The 20,556-nt window shown below is 39.3% G+C and overlaps 1 protein-coding gene across 1 annotated transcript in view; it reads left to right on the forward strand.

The window, feature by feature from the left end:
- The window catches only part of Atp8b4 (ATPase phospholipid transporting 8B4 (putative)), a 166,684-nt gene extending 155,629 nt beyond the window's left edge, over nucleotides 1-11,055 (forward strand). Inside the window, 3 exon segments of the mRNA XM_028755546.1 lie at nucleotides 3,844-3,982; nucleotides 7,045-7,175; nucleotides 8,979-11,055. Of these exon segments, the coding sequence (XP_028611379.1) occupies nucleotides 3,844-3,982; nucleotides 7,045-7,175; nucleotides 8,979-9,260 (552 nt within the window). The 3' untranslated portion in view covers nucleotides 9,261-11,055.
- The last annotated feature ends 9,501 nt before the right edge of the window (nucleotides 11,056-20,556 follow it).

The following is a 20,556-nucleotide window of genomic DNA, read 5'->3' on the forward strand; positions in this document are numbered from 1 at the left end:
ATAGACATCTAGACTGATTCCATTTGCAGTCTGGCAAGTTATATTGTAGCACGCAGGATCCAAGCACTGGGCAAGACTGTCATCTCACCCAGAAGTCTACAGAGTATCACTATATAAGCTATCACAGTCTTCTCACCCAGAAGTCTACAGAGTATCACTATATAAGCTATCGCAGTCTTCTCACCCAGAAGTCTACAGAGTATCACTATATAAGCTATCGCAGTCTTCTCACCCAGAAGTCTACAGAGCATCACTATATAAGCTATCGCAGTCTTCTCACCCAGAAGTCTACAGAGACTATATAAGGGAGCTAGCAGGGAGGAAGGTCCCCAGTGAGTTAGAAATTGATTTCTGTATTTCCTGCAGTCGAAGTGTGTGGTGTTTTCAACAACAGGGTTTTACCATCCAGTGATGGTGGTCAGCCAAGGGCAGTGGTGATAGTCTGATTGCTTGTAGGAACCTCTGAAGACACCTTAGCTGACACCTCCTGGGGGGTGTTCTATGTATGATATTGAGATTTTTGTTTAGTAATTCATGTCTTTTGGGAATAACACTGTCCACTCATACAAGGCACCCCCATCCAAACTCCTCTTTAAGCTGTTCTCCCGTCTCCTTTCGTACCACATGCATTCCCTTCCCTCTTTCATGAAAAATTTCTGGCTTTTTGATGTCCATAGACACCCTAAATAGAACATACAAACCTAAAAATGCAAAGCTAAGATTCACATTTGAAAGAGGAAGCAGCCATTGTCTTCCTGGGCCTGGGGTTCTCACCTGCTCTAATATTTTCCAGTTATGTCCATTTTTTTGTACAGATTTTTATAATTTCATTTTTCTTTACAACTTAGTTTAATTCTATTGTTTATATGTACCACTCTTTCATTATTTGTTCACCGGTTGATGGACATCTAGGCTGTTTTATGTCCTGGTGTTGTGAGTAGAGCTGCGACGTTCACAGTTGTACAGGTATCCCTGAGGTAGACTGGAGAGTCTTTGAGTGTATGCTCACAAGTAATATGTACAGATCAAATAGCTTCACTTTTAGTTTTCTTGCACAACTGCTACATTGATTTCTATAGTACCTACACCAGTTTACACTCCTACTTACAGCAAATAAGGTGCCCCCTTTCCCAAGAACCTCATTAGCATTTGTTGACATCTGTTTTATTGATCTTAGCTATTCTCAATGAAGTGAGGTGGAACCTGGAAGTATTTTTAATTATAACCAAATGTTCTACAATCTTGTTGTAGATCCTCCTTCATCCACCTGAATGAAACAAGTTTGGAGCTGTTTTTTTCTTCCAGCTTTTTAACTTTTTCTTCTTTTTATTGAAATAGATTTTTTTCCTCACGTAATATATCCAGATTACAGTTTCCAGTCCTTCAACTCCTCCCAGTTCTTCCCCATCTCTCCTCCCATCTGGATCCACCTCCTTTGTGTCTCTTATTAGAAAATAGACTTTTGAGAGAATATCACATCATAAAACAAAAACTAACAGGTCAGAACTGTGGTTCACATGTGTGCCAATCATGTTGAATTAGAAGGCCTTGTTTCCATGGTGTCTTCCAGCCCCTCTGGGCCACACACTCTTTCTGCTTTCCTTTCCACAGGATTTCCTGAACCCTGAGGGGAAGGATTGGATGAAGTCATTCTGTGTGTTCCCAGGTCTTTCACATTCATGTCTGTCTGTGAGTCTCTGTATTTGTTCTCATCTGCTGCACGAGGAAGCTTCTCTGGTGCTGGCTGAGCAAGGCACTGCTCTAGGAGGATAGCAGAATGTCATTAGGAGTCGTGTTATTGCTACTTTTAGTTTTTCTATAACAGTGGTTGGTATTTGGTTTTACTCTAGGTTCCAATGATAACCAGTCTCAGGCTCTTGGCCACTCAAGCAGTGTCAGGTGTGGGTTTCATCTTGTGGAGTGGGCCTTAAGTCAAAGCAGATATCGGTTACATCCACAAGTGTTGTGCCACCACTACACTAGCATATCTTGTAGCGAGACACCATTGTAGGGTTTGTTCTGGGCTGTGGTTTGGAACTGTTTTGATTTTTCTTTTCTCCCTCTGTCTTTACTCTTATCCTCAATTCTGGTGTATAAATGATGGCTGTTTTGTTTCAGAATGCTACTGAATACTCCTTTAACATAGGTTTTGAAGCATTCAAATGCTTTTCAAATGAACACGATAGCTCATGCTCACCTCACTATTTATTTAGAACTAATTATAACTTTACTAGAACCATTGCATGCCGCCTATTTAATTCTACACTTCAACTGTTTTGAGGTTTTTGTTTTGATTTACTTGGTCACAACAATATGTCAGAAATTAGCTCAGGATGAGTATTTGGATCTTGAAATTTGAGCTTAAACATCCGCTATCTTTGTATTTGAACACTCTATTGAGCGAGAATAATACTCATCAGCTAAAGCTCCTCCTGCCACATCCCTGCCCCTTGTCAACTTTATTGTCACATTTCTGTATCCCAGTTTCACTGTGGTAGAGTGATGTCAGTTGGTTCTTCGTATATTCTGACAGCACCTTTTTGGTCTAAAGCTTATGCTCTTTATTTGCTTTCACTACCACCACCAGAATGTGATTTGCTTTTGAACTAATTTGCCAGGGAATTTGAACGGTGCTCTCAGTCTGAACATCTAGGCTACCACTGGCTGAGGACAATTCTCTTTTATCATACCTTTGATCGGCACTTCCTTATTTATCCTTTATTTTGTTCAAAGATCCTAGTAACTGTATATTGGGCTCATGACTCCGATATCTACAGATTCACAAATGGTTTGCATTTCTTGGTGTGTGCTCCGTGATGTTTGCATTTGTTTGTTCCAGGATGTACAGTCAGCGCTCACCAGTGGGGATTCCCCTTTGTTTTTTCTGTTTCATGCTTTAACATCATAAGTGGAATTTTATCCTCAGGTTTGGTTTGTGTCCTCTTACGAAGTCTCATGCTGCTTAGCTGTTGCCCTGGAACTTCTCAGTCACATTGGTTGGTTCTATTTCAAGGGGGAGACATCCCCTCTCTTAGTAGGACCTTTTAAAAAAACATGGATTATGATTTCTTTTCCTTCTTATAACACGGACCAGGCTATTTTCTTTTACTGGTGATGAAATGACAGGTGGTGGAAGACAAATGTGCAGGTTTTGGTTTATTGTCCTAGTAGCCCAATACACTAGATAATTAGCAGATCTCGACCAGGATAGACTGCAGGGCTGTCTTCTGGTGTAATGATCCTGTGGTTTATTATCTTCTGCTTCTAGTGTCTTTAGTGCTGCGGTACGTCAGAGGGTAGCAAACTGCAGGGGGAGGGGAGCATACTCCTGTGTCTAGAGATGGATGTACTTGTGCTGCAGATAGAGTAGGAGTCCGTTACCTGCATGTCTCCTGAGGCCTCTGCTGTGTAAATAGCATTTCTGCTGCCACACAAGATACAGGAAGGGAAGAAGGGACTGGGAAACATTCCCAGACGACACAAATTATATAACAATAAGTCGGAGATTCTTCTTTTCTGTGATTTGAAGAATGTAAGGAAGGTTTCATCAGAATGAGTTGGGATGGTCATATAAAAATCACACTATCTTATAAAATTATTAAAAATAAAACCCTTGACATTTCACCTTCTGAGGCCGTTTTAACTTTGGTAGATACAGTCATTCATATACCTAAGCTCTAGTCTCTTGTCTAGCACTTGCCCCTTGTGTGTGTACAGAAGTGGAGATGTGTGGTTGGTCTAGTAATCTTCATGTTCCAGAATAATCTTGGAGGCAAGTCTCTGTGTATGTGATTTTTTTATGTCTAAAATGCCTCTCTTTTTTGCATTTGACTTTATTTGCAGATCGCTTTGGACACAAGTTACTGGACTGTAGTTAATCACGTCTTTATCTGGGGCAGTGTTGCTACCTATTTCTCCATTTTATTTGCCATGCACAGTGCTGGTGTCTTTGGAATCTTCCCACACCAGTTCCCCTTTGTTGGTAAGTGATCCTACCTGTTGTGAGGCCTTGTGTCATACTCTAAGTCCTTTGTCTTTATGACTTGTTTTTGTGTTGTGTGGGGATAGAAATGGCCAGCACTCTTTTTTTTTTTTTTTTTTTTTTTTTTATCTAGGAGTTGACTGGTACACCCTAAGCTGTTCAGACAGGAAAGAGGTTCCAAGAGACTGCTTTTTTTTTTTTTTCCTTGCCAGATAGAACTTAGAGGCTCCCATGGCCCAGATGCAGTAGGTTGTGCCTTAGAAGACAAGGGACATAACACATGTATTTACAGCCAATAAAAAGTTTATTATAAAACAGTAAAGAAGGGGAAATAGCCAGCTTTCCTTACCAGGTTACCACCAGCATATCTGTCAGAGTTCTCCCACAGACATTATATGCATTTAGATGAAAGAGAAATGGTTCATAAATTAGAACCCTTTACAGATTTCTGGACATCCTTCCAGAAGTGGCCAGAAGAGAAGGCTGCACAGATGTAAGGGACTAAAGGCCAGCTCTGCCACTTAACAAATTGCGTGGTGTTGAACAAACCTTCTTCCCTTTTCATGATTTAATATTTATCTATGAACTGGGTTGTTAATTCTTCCTATTTTCAATAGAAAAAAGTGGAGATCAAATGAGTTACTACATATAAAGCATTAGGATGGATCCTGGTTAAATAAATACTGACTCTGATGATAAGTATTTAGTGTTTGTCTTGGTTAGAGTTCCTATCGCTATGGGAAAACACCATGTCAGAAAGCAACTCTGGGAGGAAAGGGTTAATTCATCTTACACATTCTGACCACTGTCTGTCATGAAGGAAGGTCAGGGGCAGAGGAACTAAAGCAGGGGCCATGAAAGAACATTACTTACTGACTTGCTCTCCTGGCTTTCTCAATCTGCTTTCTTATAGTAGCCCCAGATGACTAGCCAGGGGTGACACCACCCAAGATGGGCTGGATCCTCCCATATCAATCATTAATTAAGAAAATGGACTATAGACTTGCCCACAGGCCAAGGCTATAGGGGCAGTTTCTCAACAGAGAGTCATTCTCAAATAACTCTAGCTTGTGTCAAGTTTATATAAAACTAGCCACCACAGTATTATTATTCAAGAAATTGTGACTTGATTATGTTTGAGGGCATCATGGGAGAATTTGGATGTCTGATGGGGTGTCAAGGAATTCATACAATTCACTAAGGTCTTGAAACTACATTATTTAACAAAGAGGATACATCCAGTGTTCCTGTGTTAAAGTCTACACTCCAAAATGGTTCTGCCAAGACCACTGACTTTTACACAAGAACCATTAATACACTTTCCAAGAAGTTTGGAAATCCCTACAGCAGGTAAGTAAGGAACAGAGATTTTCTGACTTCACTTCAACAAATGAGAAAGGAATGATGTTTAGAGACAATTCTTTGATCTCAAGCAGGTAGCATAGCACCTCAAGTCCATTTTCCAATTACCTCAGCCTAGAAAACAATTTCTCATGAGATCTGTGTCAGAAGTGTCACGGGATTGATTTTGAAGTGGTGGTCTTCATTGAGGCCTGGGTTCTGTTTCCATCCAGCTGTGTTTGTAAGTGTGGGGACACTGTGCTTCAACTTTGTCCGTTCTTACACATACAGTAACCGTTTCAAGTCCTAACAGTCCTGCTCAGTACACCACGTTAATACTTTGTTTAGCAAAAGATTCCAACCATGTAGAGGCATGTTGGTTAGTCATCAGAACATGCCAGTTAGGAAAGGAAGGCTCATGAGCTGCTTTTAAATTTCAGTTTATTTATTTACTTTTGTGTTACCAAATCTTAAATGTTTGGTACATTTCCAATCTATGTTAGACCACTCTGACACGCAAAATCGGACTGCTTCCCCTAGAGAATGTAGTTTGTGTGTGGACTAATCCTTTCTGCTTAAGCCCATGCCATTCTGTGAATTAATTACTGAGATTCAATGAAAGTTTACAAAAGTTAGATCAACATTGGGGTTTTCTTAAAAAAAGAAAGAAAGAAAGAAAGAAAGAAAGAAAGAAAGAAAGGAAGGAAGAAAGGAAAGAAAAAAAGAAAAGTTTTTTCCTTAGTAACCAGCAGCAGGGAGGGGCGTGGCTTTAAAGTGAAGCTTGTTTTTCTCAGCGTTGTCTGTGGGTAATGAGCTTCAAGGAACTTAAAAAGACATTTAATTGATTGAATCAAGTTTGTTTCTGCCCTTGGCTTACAACAACTGGAACTGGCTGCTCTTTGGTAGACAGATTTACTTTCCAAAGCCAGAAAAAGCAGACATACCAATCAGTTGCCAAACTCTCATACCAAAGCCCATTCGAATGGTGTTAACACGGGTGCACTGGTATGAAGACCTGGCTGGTTGAAGGTAGCATGATGAGTTCCTAGAAAATGAACAGGGACAGGGATGGTGTAGTCCCACAAAATCTGCGTGCCCCTCTTTGCTGCCTTGATTAGACAAACAATAAATATGTGAGAAATGAGAGTAAAATCTGGAAGCTGGCTCCAGGCTTGGCAGTGAGTTTCTCTGGCCTGCCATCTCTCGTGTTGGGTAGCTAACTCAGTGGTCCTGGGGAACTCTTCTCTTCAAACCAGGACCCTCCAGGATCTCCCCAGATCTTTAACTCAGAACCAAGGGAACATCAAAGAAATAGCAAGTTCCTTTTGAGGCAGCTTTTTTGGGCAGTTGCCTAGAATTTCAAAGGTTACTCTTGTGCTAGATGTGGCGTTTGCCTATGGCATAGACAGTCAATGAGACCATTGTTTGCGAATAGGCCTACATCAAATCATTAATTGGAAATTCTAGACTGGTCATGGATTGTGAGGTTGAAAGGAAGGAACCAAGCAAAGATGGAAGGAGCCTGGGTGAGAGACTGCTTCCTCAAGCTAGCATTTCTCCAGGCTTTCGTAATTGTGTCAAAGATTTTTCTTTTAAATGCATATAATTATCAGTCTAATTCATAACCACTAACTATAACTGTAATTACTTTATGTAATTATAGAGATTTTATAGCAATTCGGTGTTTTATAGCCAGGGTGTCTGTGTCTCTCTAATGGCAGGAAATGCTCAGCACTCTCTGAGCCAGAAGTTTGTCTGGCTCGTGGTTCTCTTGACAGCAGTGACGTCAGTCATGCCAGTGGTGGCGTTCAGATTCCTGAAGATGTATTTATACCCAAATCTGAGTGATCAGGTATGTTTGAGACACTGTGAGTCCTTGAAGGATGGTTGGTGGCTTTCATGAATGATGTCCCTCTCTGTCCAAACAGATGCACAGGAATGACTAAGGAAAATTTTCCTAGGTTCATGGCATCATAACAGAGTAGACGATATCCCCCCATACATATCTTGAACATACTAGTCCTGAATGTCAGTGAAGACAGGTATATTGGGCTATGGGTGGGTATGGAGTGAAGGATTAGAAGTACTTTTACCCCTGACTCACTTGAATCATTTTGGAGTATTACTTTAAGAGAAAGGCAAACTACAGGGAAGGCTAAGGAATACCATACAAGGAATCCAAACAAGTCGTGTGAAGGAGTCTCACCATTTGAGTAGAAATAGAGTATTGGCTTGGGAAATAAGTGACACCTGTTACCCACCGAGCAGATTTTAAAAGGGAATAGCAGCATGCTGAGTAGACTGGGAATACAGAGATAGAAGAACAACAGAAAGAGCACGGTGTAGAAAGAAGCCTGGATCAGAGATTAGAATAGATCTCAATGGCTCCTAGGAAACAGTACAAATAAAGGAGTGCTGGGCTAGGCTGAGACTCAGGACAGAGAAGAAGAGAGGGAGACATACTTTAATCATCTCACAAAGAAAAATAACATGTTTCTAGGGGTAATGAGGCCAGATCAGTGAAGTCAAGGGCTCTGAGCTTTTCTTACCGTGATGTTTCTTACATTCTGGGCAGAGTATCCCTGTGTCTGTCTTTTTGTGTTGGATCTGAGCTGAAACCAACTCATAGAATGATGGGCAATCTGAAGATGCCAATTTTGCTTGTGTTAAGGATGAGTGTCAAGTTTTGCTTAGTGAGTATCCTCAGACCTGAATTGATCACTTATGCAAAACCTCTGGTCATCGTCTCCACTCACTTCCCCACAGAAACGGAAGGCAGGGTGAAACCCACCCAAATGATGTTTAGGTCTTAACTTTTTTTGAGAACTATTGTTGAGAATTGAAGGGTGCATTTACCCTGTCAGATCTCAGGAACATTCATTATCTAGCAGCAGGATTCTGGTCCTCTGGGTCTCTCTGCCCCTCTTTTGACAATGTTTCCTGAGCCTCTGATGTAGGGGCTGTGCTGTAGATGTTCTTTAAAAGGCCACACCTCCATATTTGTGAAACTCTCTCTCTCTCTCTCTCTCTCTCTCTCCCTCTCTCTCTCTCTCTCTCACAGACACACACACACACACACACACACACACTCACACTCACACGTGCATGCACGCGTGCCTCAAACAAGAATAAATGAAAACTCCAAAAGTCTCATGATAAGTTGACCTTCCGTAAGAGGGAAAACATTCTGACTCTAATTTCTGAAATTTCCTCCTAATCAGTTACTAGTGACTGCAAAATCTAGATAGCCTCTAAAAGGAAAAGAGAAATAAAAGACTGGCTATTGGGACTATAGACACAATATTTCTATACAAAAGTATGCTCAAGACCCCTGGCTCTGTTCCCAACACTGTTACTGAAACAAAGCAACCCCCCACCCCCAACTCACCATACAGCCCATGAAATTGAATTATTGGAATATTTCTTGCTTACATGAGAATTTTTTGGTAGGGAAAAATTGATTAGTGCCTAGTGTCATCTTTGGGGTGGAGAATGTTATGGCTTTAGGCTTAAAGCTTCCTTTTGGAGTAAAGGCAAAGAGTTTCCTGTTGTAGACTTCCAATTAAATAACAAAAATGGCTTTCATTTTACTCAGTGATTGTCTGGAGTCTAATGTTTGAGCTCATGGTTGCACTGTGGTGCTCTTCCTCCCCAGATCCGTCGGTGGCAGAAGGCTCAGAGAAAGGAAAGGCCTCTACGAAGCAGAAGGCCTCAGACCCGCAGGTCAAGCTCCAGAAGATCCGGATATGCATTTGCTCACCAAGAAGGCTACGGAGAGCTCATCACATCTGGAAAAAATATGCGAGCTAAAAGTCCAGCCCCAGCATCGGGGCTGGAAAAGATGCTTTATAATAACACGAGCTGGATTGAAAATTTATGTAAGAAAACCACAGACGCGGTGAGCAGCTTTACTTAGGATAAGATGGTGAAATTGTGAGTCAAGATAGACTTGACCACAAAGCCGACTTTTCACCTCATCTGGGGCTGAGCTTAGGCTGCTCAGGGGCCAAGAGCAGGACAAATCACATTGCTTAACTTAAATCGATGGCCTCCAGCTGCCAATGCCTGTCAGATAGTGATGTTTTCTGCAGGATTCCAGGCCAGATGTGCACTGTCCAATCATCTGTGTGTGATTCTGTGGACCAAGGCCTCATGGGACAAGTACAGATTTTTTATTAACTTAAGCACCGATCCATCTGAATTTTGAATCTTATGTATGGGAAAAAAGGCTTGTAAATTAAGCATCTATGTTGGATGGGTCTTAGGTATGTAAAAGCGTACATTCCAATGATGTGTTTCAACCAAAAATGCATGTTGACAGATATACCACGTATGTGAAGAGTGCCTTTCTCAGATGCAATTGCAGAATTTAAAGTATGAAGTGTGGTGCTCTCAGATTGAGAGTCAGTCTTTCTCTAGACTTGAGCTCCCCTTGCCAGGACAACAAAGCCTTCCATGGCTGAAGAATGCATTAAGAAGTCTGTGGGGTTGTCTGTTTTAAAAACAGGAATAAAAGCAACCGATTGTCTCTGCAGAGGGACTGCTAACATGGTCAGCTTTATAGAGAGAGTGTTCAGACTGTTCCATGGGGAGACAAAATACCAGAGTGGCTCCTCTATTGTCCCTAATGTTTCAATGACTTGTGTGACAATGTCAGTAGCGATCTGCTGCCCATTACACAGATGGAGGCAGAGCCAGCAGAGTGGTAGAACACCGCCCTTTATTGACAGTGTTCCATGCAGCCCATGGGCAAATGCTGCTGACAGATCCCGTTTTAAACACTTGAGAATTGAAAGGAAGTGAGTCAATGGCAATCTCTACTGTTAGTATTCACTCAGGCTTAGGCCATTGAGACTCAGTTCCTTTTAGCGTCTAGCTGTCCCGTTTATGACTCAAACATCTAAATGTATAGATATATAGATGAAGCTGATTTTTAAAATAGACATCGCAGCCCAGTTTGGTGATCTAGAGGTGAGTCACTAGTTTATTTCCTTCATAAGGTTCTGTGTTCAAATTGCTGCTGACACTCACCTGTGATGGGGAGGTAATGTGCCTTTCCCTTTGACTCGGTTTCCTCCTCTACAAAACGAGGATGTACTACCTACCTCGAGTGGTTGATGACCATCAAGCACAAATTCTCAAATCATCATAAACACAATTCTCATATGAATGTGCAGGTTAGGTTTTTAGCTAGCTCATCATCAGAGCAGCAGAAATGAGGTTGCTTAGTACGGCAGAAAGCAAATAAAACTGTAGCCTGGGGAATAGATTTATCTACAAGGAAGTAAACAAAACCAAACCAAAACCAAACCAACCAAACAAAAAGTCACGTTTTCTAAAAATCAGCCTTTAGCTCTCTAGCCTTCTTTCTCTGGGTCTCCATCAATTGCTGATCAACCAAAGTGACTTTTCACAAAGAGCTTGTTAATTTTATGTGACCTTGATAGATGATGGGTTGGGATGGTGTTAATGGGGCAGTGTCTCCTGCCCAATTGGTCTTGATTTCTAAGCCTAATTTTTCCTAAATGGTACTCAGTGAGATAATCTATATGCAGTAGCTACTACCTAGAACCTTTGCCCATAGCAAATACTTGTAGTGATTCCTTTTTCTATACATATCTACCTAGAACAAAGGTAAAATTTTCATGTCTAATGGTCAGCTATGTGTGCTTGTTTATGTTTTATAACAATTTTGAAAACTTTGGAAATTTCCAGTAAATGTTTTCCCACCATTGGTGTTTGATGTTTTCTTTCTTTCTTATTGGGAACTCCTTGGGGGAACTTTTGCTATATTGTGCTAGCTCTCTCACTTGAATGTGCTCTCCCCCCCCTTCCTCTCTCTCTCCCCTTCTCTCACCTGATTACTCCCTGTCCCTCCTTTATATACCTGGGGGAAATATATGTCCTTTTTAGCATGGAGTCAAGAATTAGACGGACCAATTGAATTCATGTGCAATACTAGAAATTTGGCAAGTTCAGCTCAAATTTTAAAAGGTCATTTATAAACAGATAGTTGAAGAGAATTGTGGGAGAAATATTTTATTGGTTTTATTTTGGTCTTATGAAAACAAAATAAACACACACAGCCGACTTGAAGATACTGAACCATAGGGAGATCATTTTAAACCTGAAGATAAAAGTCAAAGTGGGAGGGTGGAGATATAAATAAAATAAATACAATTTTAATTTTACATAATATATCAGATTGTCTGGGGAGTCTCCCTTTTTAAAAATATATTTAGAACTTAAGTTGGTAACCTTGACTTTGGAAACCTCAGGCGGCTGAGTTTGAACTATTACAGGTGAGAGCAAATTGTATTTCCTGGGGGTGGGTGTGCAATCTTTGCTGCTCTCAGGGATGTATACAGAGGAAGGACAGGAGAGAGAAAAGGTAAAGAAAGTGAAAGGGAGGGAAGGTGGGAGAGGCCGGCATTGTTAGTTTTACATTTCTTGAGATTGTATGTTTCTAAGTAGCAAATATGATCAATGTCTTGAAGGAAAAGAAGCCACAGGAATAGAGACTTAAATAACAAAACATCTTCACGTCCTGTGTATGCTCCGGAAAAGTCTTCTGGAACAGAGCCAGGAATTCTGGCTTCTCATATCAGCATCTTGCTGCTGACACCTTAGGAGCTTTGTATCCTCATTCATCATCTGGGAAATTGGACAGATTGCTCTCTAAAGTCCTGTCTCATTTGCCCATTCTGCAACCCATCATGGTCCTCTGCACTGCTCTGTGGCTTTGATGGTTGAGAGTGCAGGAGGAAAGGAGAAAGGGGGCAAGTAAGTGGAATCAAACTGGATGCTCTCTTGAGGATGGGGCTGTCTCCTGTACTGTTTATGTTCATCTAGAACAGTCCGTTTCTTGGCTCTTGACAGAGGTGCTGTTTCTATGGTGGTGCTTCTTCCAGATTTTGCCAGATACACACCGCTCTCTCTTTCCTTTCTTTGTTACCATTTTAATATCAAACATATATAGACCAGAAGGTCAGCTTCTCTCAGTAAGTGAGAGGAAGGCCATTTAAAAGTATCTTTGTCTTGTCTGGAGTTGGATTAAAAACAGCATCCAAGGAGCATTCCTCAGGATCATGGAGTGCTTGGCAGTGCTGTGTTTTCTGGTCTGTATAGACAGTAGTGTTCAGCACACCCTTGTTTGGGCTGTATTTTAGCAAACTGAGGCATGACCAGACACAGTGCTGAACTCTCCTTGATATTTCACAGAAAGGCCTGCTCTCCAGGCAGACACAAGACTACACCCACAAGAGAAGCAAACATGTCTCAAAGGGGGAAAAAATCTTTAGAAAAGAAAAAAAAAATCAGAAAGCCTTACCTACTATTTTACCACAATAAATTGCACCACTTTGTATGTATCTAACCAAAGTCCCTAAGATTGATTAAACTGGTTATAATTGTCAACTATGTCTTGAAATGATTTTGTTTCGGTGACTAGAGGATTAAGGGAAAATCCAGAAGCAGCCACGTGAGTTTGGTGGGTTTTTCGGGTTGTGGGTTAGATAACCATGAGGAGCTGTGATTTCCAGTTTTGTACTAACATCTGGCAAAAGGTCTGCAGTTCACTTTACTGCGTCACATACAATTCCTCACCAGGAAATCACAGACTTTTGCAATTCTTGAAGCCAAGCCTTCTGCAGAACTGTCTGGAAGCCAGAGATACATGGCCCTTGTATTTCAGAGTGCTCATTTCGACAGACTTGGTGAAACTCTAGGTTTACAGTTAAGAGTTAACCAAGAAGGAGACTTATCTGGCCTGAAATTTCAAAACTCAAAACTCCCTGGGAGATACATTCTGAGATTGATGCAGAATGTAGACCAGCTTTGAGATAGAAGCATAAACGTCCAGAGTATGAAAACTGAGGAGTTGACCAGAAATCTCTGGACATCTCAATTTGACCTCCATAAAGACAAGTTTAAATTTTTAATGAATTACATCCCTGGAAATATACAGAAAATGTTATTGAATAAGCATACAGTTGATTAGCTTAATTTGGAAATAAAATAACGATCTGTCTGGTTGTTCTCACTTTGTCACAGGTATGTCCGTGCTCCCAGTGCTTTAGGCAAGCACTAATGGTGACATTTGGTGGCTGATGACTTTACTCTGGCTCTTGTTGTGGTCATCTCTGTATAGAAGGCAGCATTGTACAGATACTTAAACATAAGACAGAACACAAAATATGGACAGAAATTATACTGACCACATACAGAGCAGCCCCAGGAAGAATTGTTTTTAACCAAATTTTTATTAGGAAATTTAAATGTACGTGAGGCAAACTGATGAAAGATGGAAGATCAAGATCAAAATGAAATTAAACTCAGTTGGAACGGTTAAATGTACAGAAATGTGCAAAAAAATAGACTTCCACAGCATTTTCATAAGGATTACTAATAAGAAGAGGAAATATTGTCACAGGGAGCCACCAAAGATGACCACTCAGACAGTTTAGAGCCAGTTGAAAGTCTTTACTCCAGCCAGCAGGGACTACATTCAGCTTTTTGGGTCCTAAGTGTGGCCTAGAGTTTCTAGAGCATGGAGTTTTGAAGGCAAAAACCACATCCCAGGCATCTTTCTTGGTAGCTACAGGGAGCTTCACAGAAGCAAATAATCTAACAGAAACTAAGATAAACAGCTGGAGGAGTTTCTGTGCAAGCAGGCAGTTTAACAAAAGCTAAGATAAGCTGTTGGCTAGAGGGGGTTGGTTCTACACAGTTTAACAGAAGCTAAGATAAATTAGCTGGGACATTTTGACCTCTTGGCTCCTAAAATAGAGTTTGGTAGTTTTCCATGGGATTTTCCATCCGGGAGATAGGATTCTGGTTACATCTGAAATGGCCTCAGCAAGGATACAATATGGAGGAACCTCTGTCACGATACAAATGGAAATAAATTTGAACAGCAATTCTTAACAGAAGAGAATTGGGAATTTAAAATAGCTTATGTATGGTCAAATACTAGCCTCACCAAGCATGGCCCTTTAGGTTATAAATACAGGATAGAAAACATCAAATGAGGTTTAATTACAGAGTAATTTCCTGTTAGAAGTAATCTTTTCCCTCACATGGGTCACTGTCTATTTCCTGAAGTCTACCTTTCCCCACTCCTACCTAAATACACATACATAAAAGATTAGAAGTTCAGATCCCCACATGAGAGAGAACACATGCTGTTTGTCTTTCTGAGCCTAGGCTACAGAGGTACATTGTAAGTGTACCACATTTTTATTATCCACTAATCTGCAGATGGATGTCCAAGGTGATTCCATTTCCTTGCTGTTGTGAACAGAGCAACAATAGACATGGATGAGTAAATATCTATTTTTGTTTTGATAAGCTGAGGTCTTTTGTGCTTCCTAATGAATTTTGAAATCATTTATTCTGTGTCCCTCAAAATAAAGTTTATATTTTGATGGAGATGGCCATTTCCACAGTATTAATTCTTCCAGTACAAGAGGATAGGTGCTCTTCCCAGATTTTAGCAAATTCTTTAATTTCTTTTTTCATTGTTTTAAATTTTTCATTGTAGAAGCCATTCACTTCTTGGTTAGGTTTATTTCAATGTATTTTCTGAAGAAATTTTGAGTGAGATTATTTTTCTGATTTCTTCCTCAGAAGAAATCAATGTTTGCCATTGGTACATAGGGAGGCTACTGATTCCTTTTGTACATTCATATTATATTCTGCTGTTTTGCTGAAAGTGTTTATCAGTTCTAGATGTTTTATACTGGATGTTTAAAATTTCATGTAGGAAACCGTACCATCAGCAAATGCTCTCTGACGTCTTCCTTTTCTATGTGTATCACTTTTATTTGTTTCTCTTTTGTACTGCTCTAACTACAACTTCCAGCATTTTATTAAATAAGATTGGAGAAAGCAGACACTTTTGTATTGTTACTGAGTTTAGTGGCAATGCTTTTAGCTTTCTTCCATTTGATATAAATATTGATCAGGGGTAAAATAACATTAAATTGTAAATGGAGATGAAACAGCACTGTGATCTAAAGGGGAAGTTCATTAAGATCAGAGATGTTTATAAGGAGGTGGAACAATAGAATGATGTAAGGGAGGGGAAGCATTCCATTCCTTAGGGAAGTTCCTTAAGCTCAGGAAATAAACAACTAAAGAGCTCCAGGAAGTCCATGAAACTGACCAGGTTAATTAGGCTCCTTCTCCCCAGGCATATATAAACTATGGGGACTGCTGGCAAACAGTCTCAGACAAGCAGAACTTCTGAAAGCTGCTCAGAAATAGTGGATATCAGCTCATATCAGCCATCTTGCCTGAGAAGCGGAAAGGACACTCTACAAGCTGTTGTACTGCCTTTCAGTCTGCACAGTGTGCCCCCCAGTTTTTAGCTTTTGTGAGCTATCACTCATGCTGGAGTGGACTTTGATGCTGCAACTGACTTTGAGTCATTTCTGCCCCTTTCAGTAAGTCCTCACCCATTTTCCTGTAAGTAACCTCAATAAAATTCATCAGTTTACCAAGTTGAACTTTACTGTTCTTTGTTGTTCTTTGGTTTGTCAATAGGTCTATCTGGGCTGAATATACTGTTTCTCCCTCAAGTCTCCCCAGAAATAGTGCCACAGAACAGAGCACAGCTTTTGAGAATCAGTTCTCTCCACTTCGGGTTCCTGGGATAAAAGTCAAGCTGTCAAACCTTCATGGCAAGCCCTTATACCCACTGAGCTATTTCACTGGCCTATCCAATGTGCACCTTTTATGTTGTTGTTGTTTAGGTTGCAGTTGTATGGACTTGTATCAGTGTCCTGTATTTTATTCCAAAGGGATACATTTTTGAGCCAGTATCATACTGCTTTTATTACAATGGCTTTGTAGTATAACTTAAAGTCAGATGTAGTGATGGCTTCAGCAATGTTCTTTTTGCTTAGGATTCCTTTGGCTATCTAGGGTCTGAAGTGCTTCATATGAATTTTAAGATTTTTTTTCCCCTGTACTTGTGAAGAGTGGAATTGGAATTTGTATTACATTGAATCAAAATGTTAGTTCTACCTGTATCATGGGATGTCTTTCCACCTTCTGGTGTCTTTAATTTTTTTCTTACGATCTTTAAAATATTCGTTGTAGAAGTCTTTCAGATTGGTGGGTTTATTATTATTATTTGCAATATTAATAGTTATTTATTATTTTCTCCCATCTTATTGCTCTCACTATGACCTCAAGCACTGCATTGAATAGGAGTGGTAGACAATAGATAACTCTTTCTTTTACCTGATGTTAATGAAAATGCTTCAAGGTTCTTTCCATTTAGCATGATACTGGCAATGGGTTTATTGAGATATGTTCTCTACATCCCTATCTTCTCCAGGACTTTTATCATAAAAAAATGAAAGATTTTGTTAAAGCTTTTTCTGTATCATTTGAGATGATCATGTGATTTTGTCCATGAATCCATATATGTGATGAATTTTATTTACTGTTTTATGTATGTTGAAGCATTTCCTACAGCTCTAGAATGAAGTCAACTTGATTTCAAAGAATGGTCTTTTGGAATTTGTTCTTGTGTTTGATTTGCTATGGAGAAACTTTACATTTATGTTTATCCAGGAGGCAGGTCTATAAGTTTCTTGCTGTGTTTTTAACTGCTTAAGATATAAAGATACTACTGGCTTCATAAAAAGAATCTGGAAGTTTTTCTTCCTTCTCTGTTTCATTAGTTAACTTGAGAATTAGTGGTAGCTCTTCAGAGTTTTGGTAGAATTCTGTGGTTGACTCAGTCTCAGAATGAAATCCCTTGTTTGGGAGGGGTTTCATTGCTACTTCTTTTGTGTTATTTGTTAGACCTGTTTAAATTGTTATATCACTTAGTTTAACTTTTGTAGTTCATATTTATCTAGAAATTAATTTATAGTTTCCAATTGATTAGAACATAGCTTTTAAAGGCATGTTCTGATGGTTTTCTGAGTTCCTTTGTTATCTGTTGTGATTGGAATATGTCTCCATTTCCTTCTCTAATCCTATTAATTTGGATTTAATTTTACTAATCATTCTCCTTTGATTAAATTGTTGGAGGGTTTATCAATTTGGCTTATATTTTCAAAGAACCAACTTTAGTTTTATTGATTTTATTTATTTATTTAACTTCGGTTTCATTATCTTCTGCTCTGGTTGTTATTCATTTTGTGAATCTACTACTTTGAGGCTTGTTTGTTGCCATTTCATGTCTTAGGATTTCTATGGCTGTGATGAAACACTATGTCCAAAAGAACTTGAGCTATAACTTCTATCTTAGGACTGTCTTCATTTTATCCTATTGGTTTTGGAGTGTTGTGTATTCATTTTATTTAACTCTAAGACATTTTGTTTTCCTCTTTGATTTCTTCAGTGACACGTTAATCAATAGTGTATGGTTGATCTCTGTGGCTTTGCATAATTCCCAGAGCTTCTCTTGCATTGTTTTCTAGCTTCATCCCATTATAGTCAGACAAAGTACAAGAAGTTATTTGAAATTTTCTCTGTTTATTGAGACTTGTGCTTTGCGTTTCAATATATGATCTTAGAGAAAGTTCCACTGGCTCCTGAGAAATATGTATACTTCATAGAGCTTGGGTTGAGTGTTCTGTAAGTATCTGTTATGTCTGTTTGATATATGATGTTATAAATCCCAGTGTTTATTGTTTTTTGGTCTGGATGATCTATCTAAGGGTGAGAGGAGGATACTGAAGTCATCCAGAAGATGTATGGAAGTTAATCTATGATTTTATGTTTACTGATATATTAATTTTATTTATGTTTATGTGTGTGCACATGCATGTGCACATACATATACATATATGTATACAGAATGGTGTGCAGAAACCCATTGGATGTCCTGAAACTTGAATGAAAGGTGGTAGTGATCTGCCATGTGGGGTTTGATAACCTAATCTGTGTCTTTAACAAGAGCTGTAGGTCCTCTTAACTACTAAGTCATCTCTATAGCCATGGGTCTGCCTCTGTTCAGTGTATGTATGTTTAGAATTATGATGTTCACTTCTGAGAGGATTGAGGTAGGTTATGAGGTGGATGGCTTGTCCGCTTTCACACAAATCCACAGTCTTCTGACCACCTACATCTTCTTCTTCTTCTGAGCTAGCCTCAGTTATCTCTTACTCCCCTTTAAAAGAGTTTCAGGTGGTGTTCCTGTACTGACAGGGGATCTTGTACTTTCTACTTGATGCAAGGATCACCTTATAGTCAGCTGACACCCAGCATTCATCCTCTGCTCAATTTTCCCAGTGATACCTGCTACCTTGAGTTTACAAGCGAGGAAGTTCTTTAAAGCTAACAAACAATGGAAATAAGAGAAACCAAGGGAAAAGATGGTGGTTGAAAAATAGTTTCCAAATCCAAGAAAACTGGAAATCAAACAGGAAAGGAGTGTAGTGTGTGATCCCCAATGTTTTTGGAATAAAAGAGTTTATGTAAACATGCTATCAACCAAACAAAGCATGCTTTGGCATGTTAGGGCAAGAGGAAGAGCTTGAGGATCATGGGAAGTTTTTGTTTGTAGTTGATCATGAGTTTTTAAAAAGGGAAATAACTGAGAATCATGAAGAAAGTGGAATTGTAGGAAAGAAATGGAAGTAGATCCACACAGGGCCCCTGGGAAGAGGAGAGAACCATAGCCATATAACTTTACTCCAGTTTGGTTTTAAATCATCTATTTCATTATGTATTTATTGTTGCTATTAATTATTTATTATTGTTAATTTCTCTTACTGTTCCTAATTTAGAAATTGAACCTCATCATAGATATGTGTCCTGACTAGTTTTATGTCAGCTTGATCCAAGCTACACTTGTATAACCTTGGTATTGCAAGTTATTTATGATAGAATTTCTCCACATTTTTCTATCCTGTTCATTCGGACCAGTGTTGTAACCTGTCAAGGCTTTTTCCATGCCTTATTTCTCTATATAATCAAAACAGAAATGTGAGCATATTTGGCAAGTCAAAAAGTAGTCTTTGACTCCCTGGGTATTATTTGAATTAGAACAGTGTCTTCAAGCAAGAACCCCTGTGACCTTGTAACCAGATGTATGCTGATTAGAAGTTAAGGTGCATTTGCCAACCTCTGTCTGTTCTTCTGCCCCAGTTTCAGTATATATATACACTTCTGTAAGCACACCTCTTACACATGAACTAATTACCCATTTTCAAACCTGTGTTCTCTTCTAGAGAAGAAAAACCTAAAGGGCCAATGTCTCATTTGTCTTTGCATTTTCAATGTATTGTATAGTTTCTGGCATAAAACATATTGTCAAAATACTTGTTAAATGAAGGAATGATTATGATTCAGGCTTATTGTTGAAATAAGAGGTATTGACGTGGTCTTTCTGGCAATGATAGACACGGAAAACCCATATGCAAATTGACCAAGAATGTTGAAATATTTTGTGCTGACCACATCCTGAGGATAAATTCTATAGCTCTGTTGATTTAATCATTCTAAGCGTATAACTGTCATGTTGGGGGAAACCCCACAGCAGTAACTGAGCCCTTAAAATACCTCACTGGCTAAACTGCATGCATAGAAGGCTTGTTTTGCCATGTGCATGGAATGTCTATTTTAAATGTGTTTCAGCCTTTGGGGATTTAGACAGCTTTTTCCTTTCTGAATAATAGAGGACTTTTCCATGGAAATGACTTTTATATTTATATTTTCCCAAGCCTTGGTTGACTTGGTTGACTTGGTTGACTTCATTGTTTATATTTTAGCACTGTTATTCTATGCATGCTCCTGAAAGTCTCTTTGAATACTTTGGAAAATGAGGTGGGATATAGCTACATAAGAGATGTTGCTGTGTCACAAAGATTGGAGGCTCTGAAGGGAAGTGTGTAGAATGTCTCTCCTTCTCCATTAGTGTCTATCAGTCCATCTGTGGTCATAGATATATCACCCAATTCACTATTGCTTTTGTTAATTTATATAAACAGTTGGGAATCACTCCTTTAAAGACTGTGTCTATATTTCTTGCTCCACCTTCACCAAACAGTAACTTAATCATGGCACAAACAAAACAAAACAAAACAAAACAAAACAAAACAAAACAAAACAAAACAAAACAAAACCACAGTCAGGCCTACTCAATTGTTCTTTCTAACTCCCGAAGAATTGCTGAGCTCTGGATTAAAGGACTGTGGCACCAGGTTGAGTCACCACAAAATAATAGATTATTGAAATGTTTAATGAAGGAGCAGAACAGTATCAAGATT

The sequence above is a fragment of the Grammomys surdaster genome, unplaced genomic scaffold (assembly GCF_004785775.1).
Source record: "Grammomys surdaster isolate TR1022 unplaced genomic scaffold, NIH_TR_1.0 129, whole genome shotgun sequence".
NCBI classification, from domain to species: Eukaryota; Metazoa; Chordata; class Mammalia; order Rodentia; family Muridae; genus Grammomys; species Grammomys surdaster.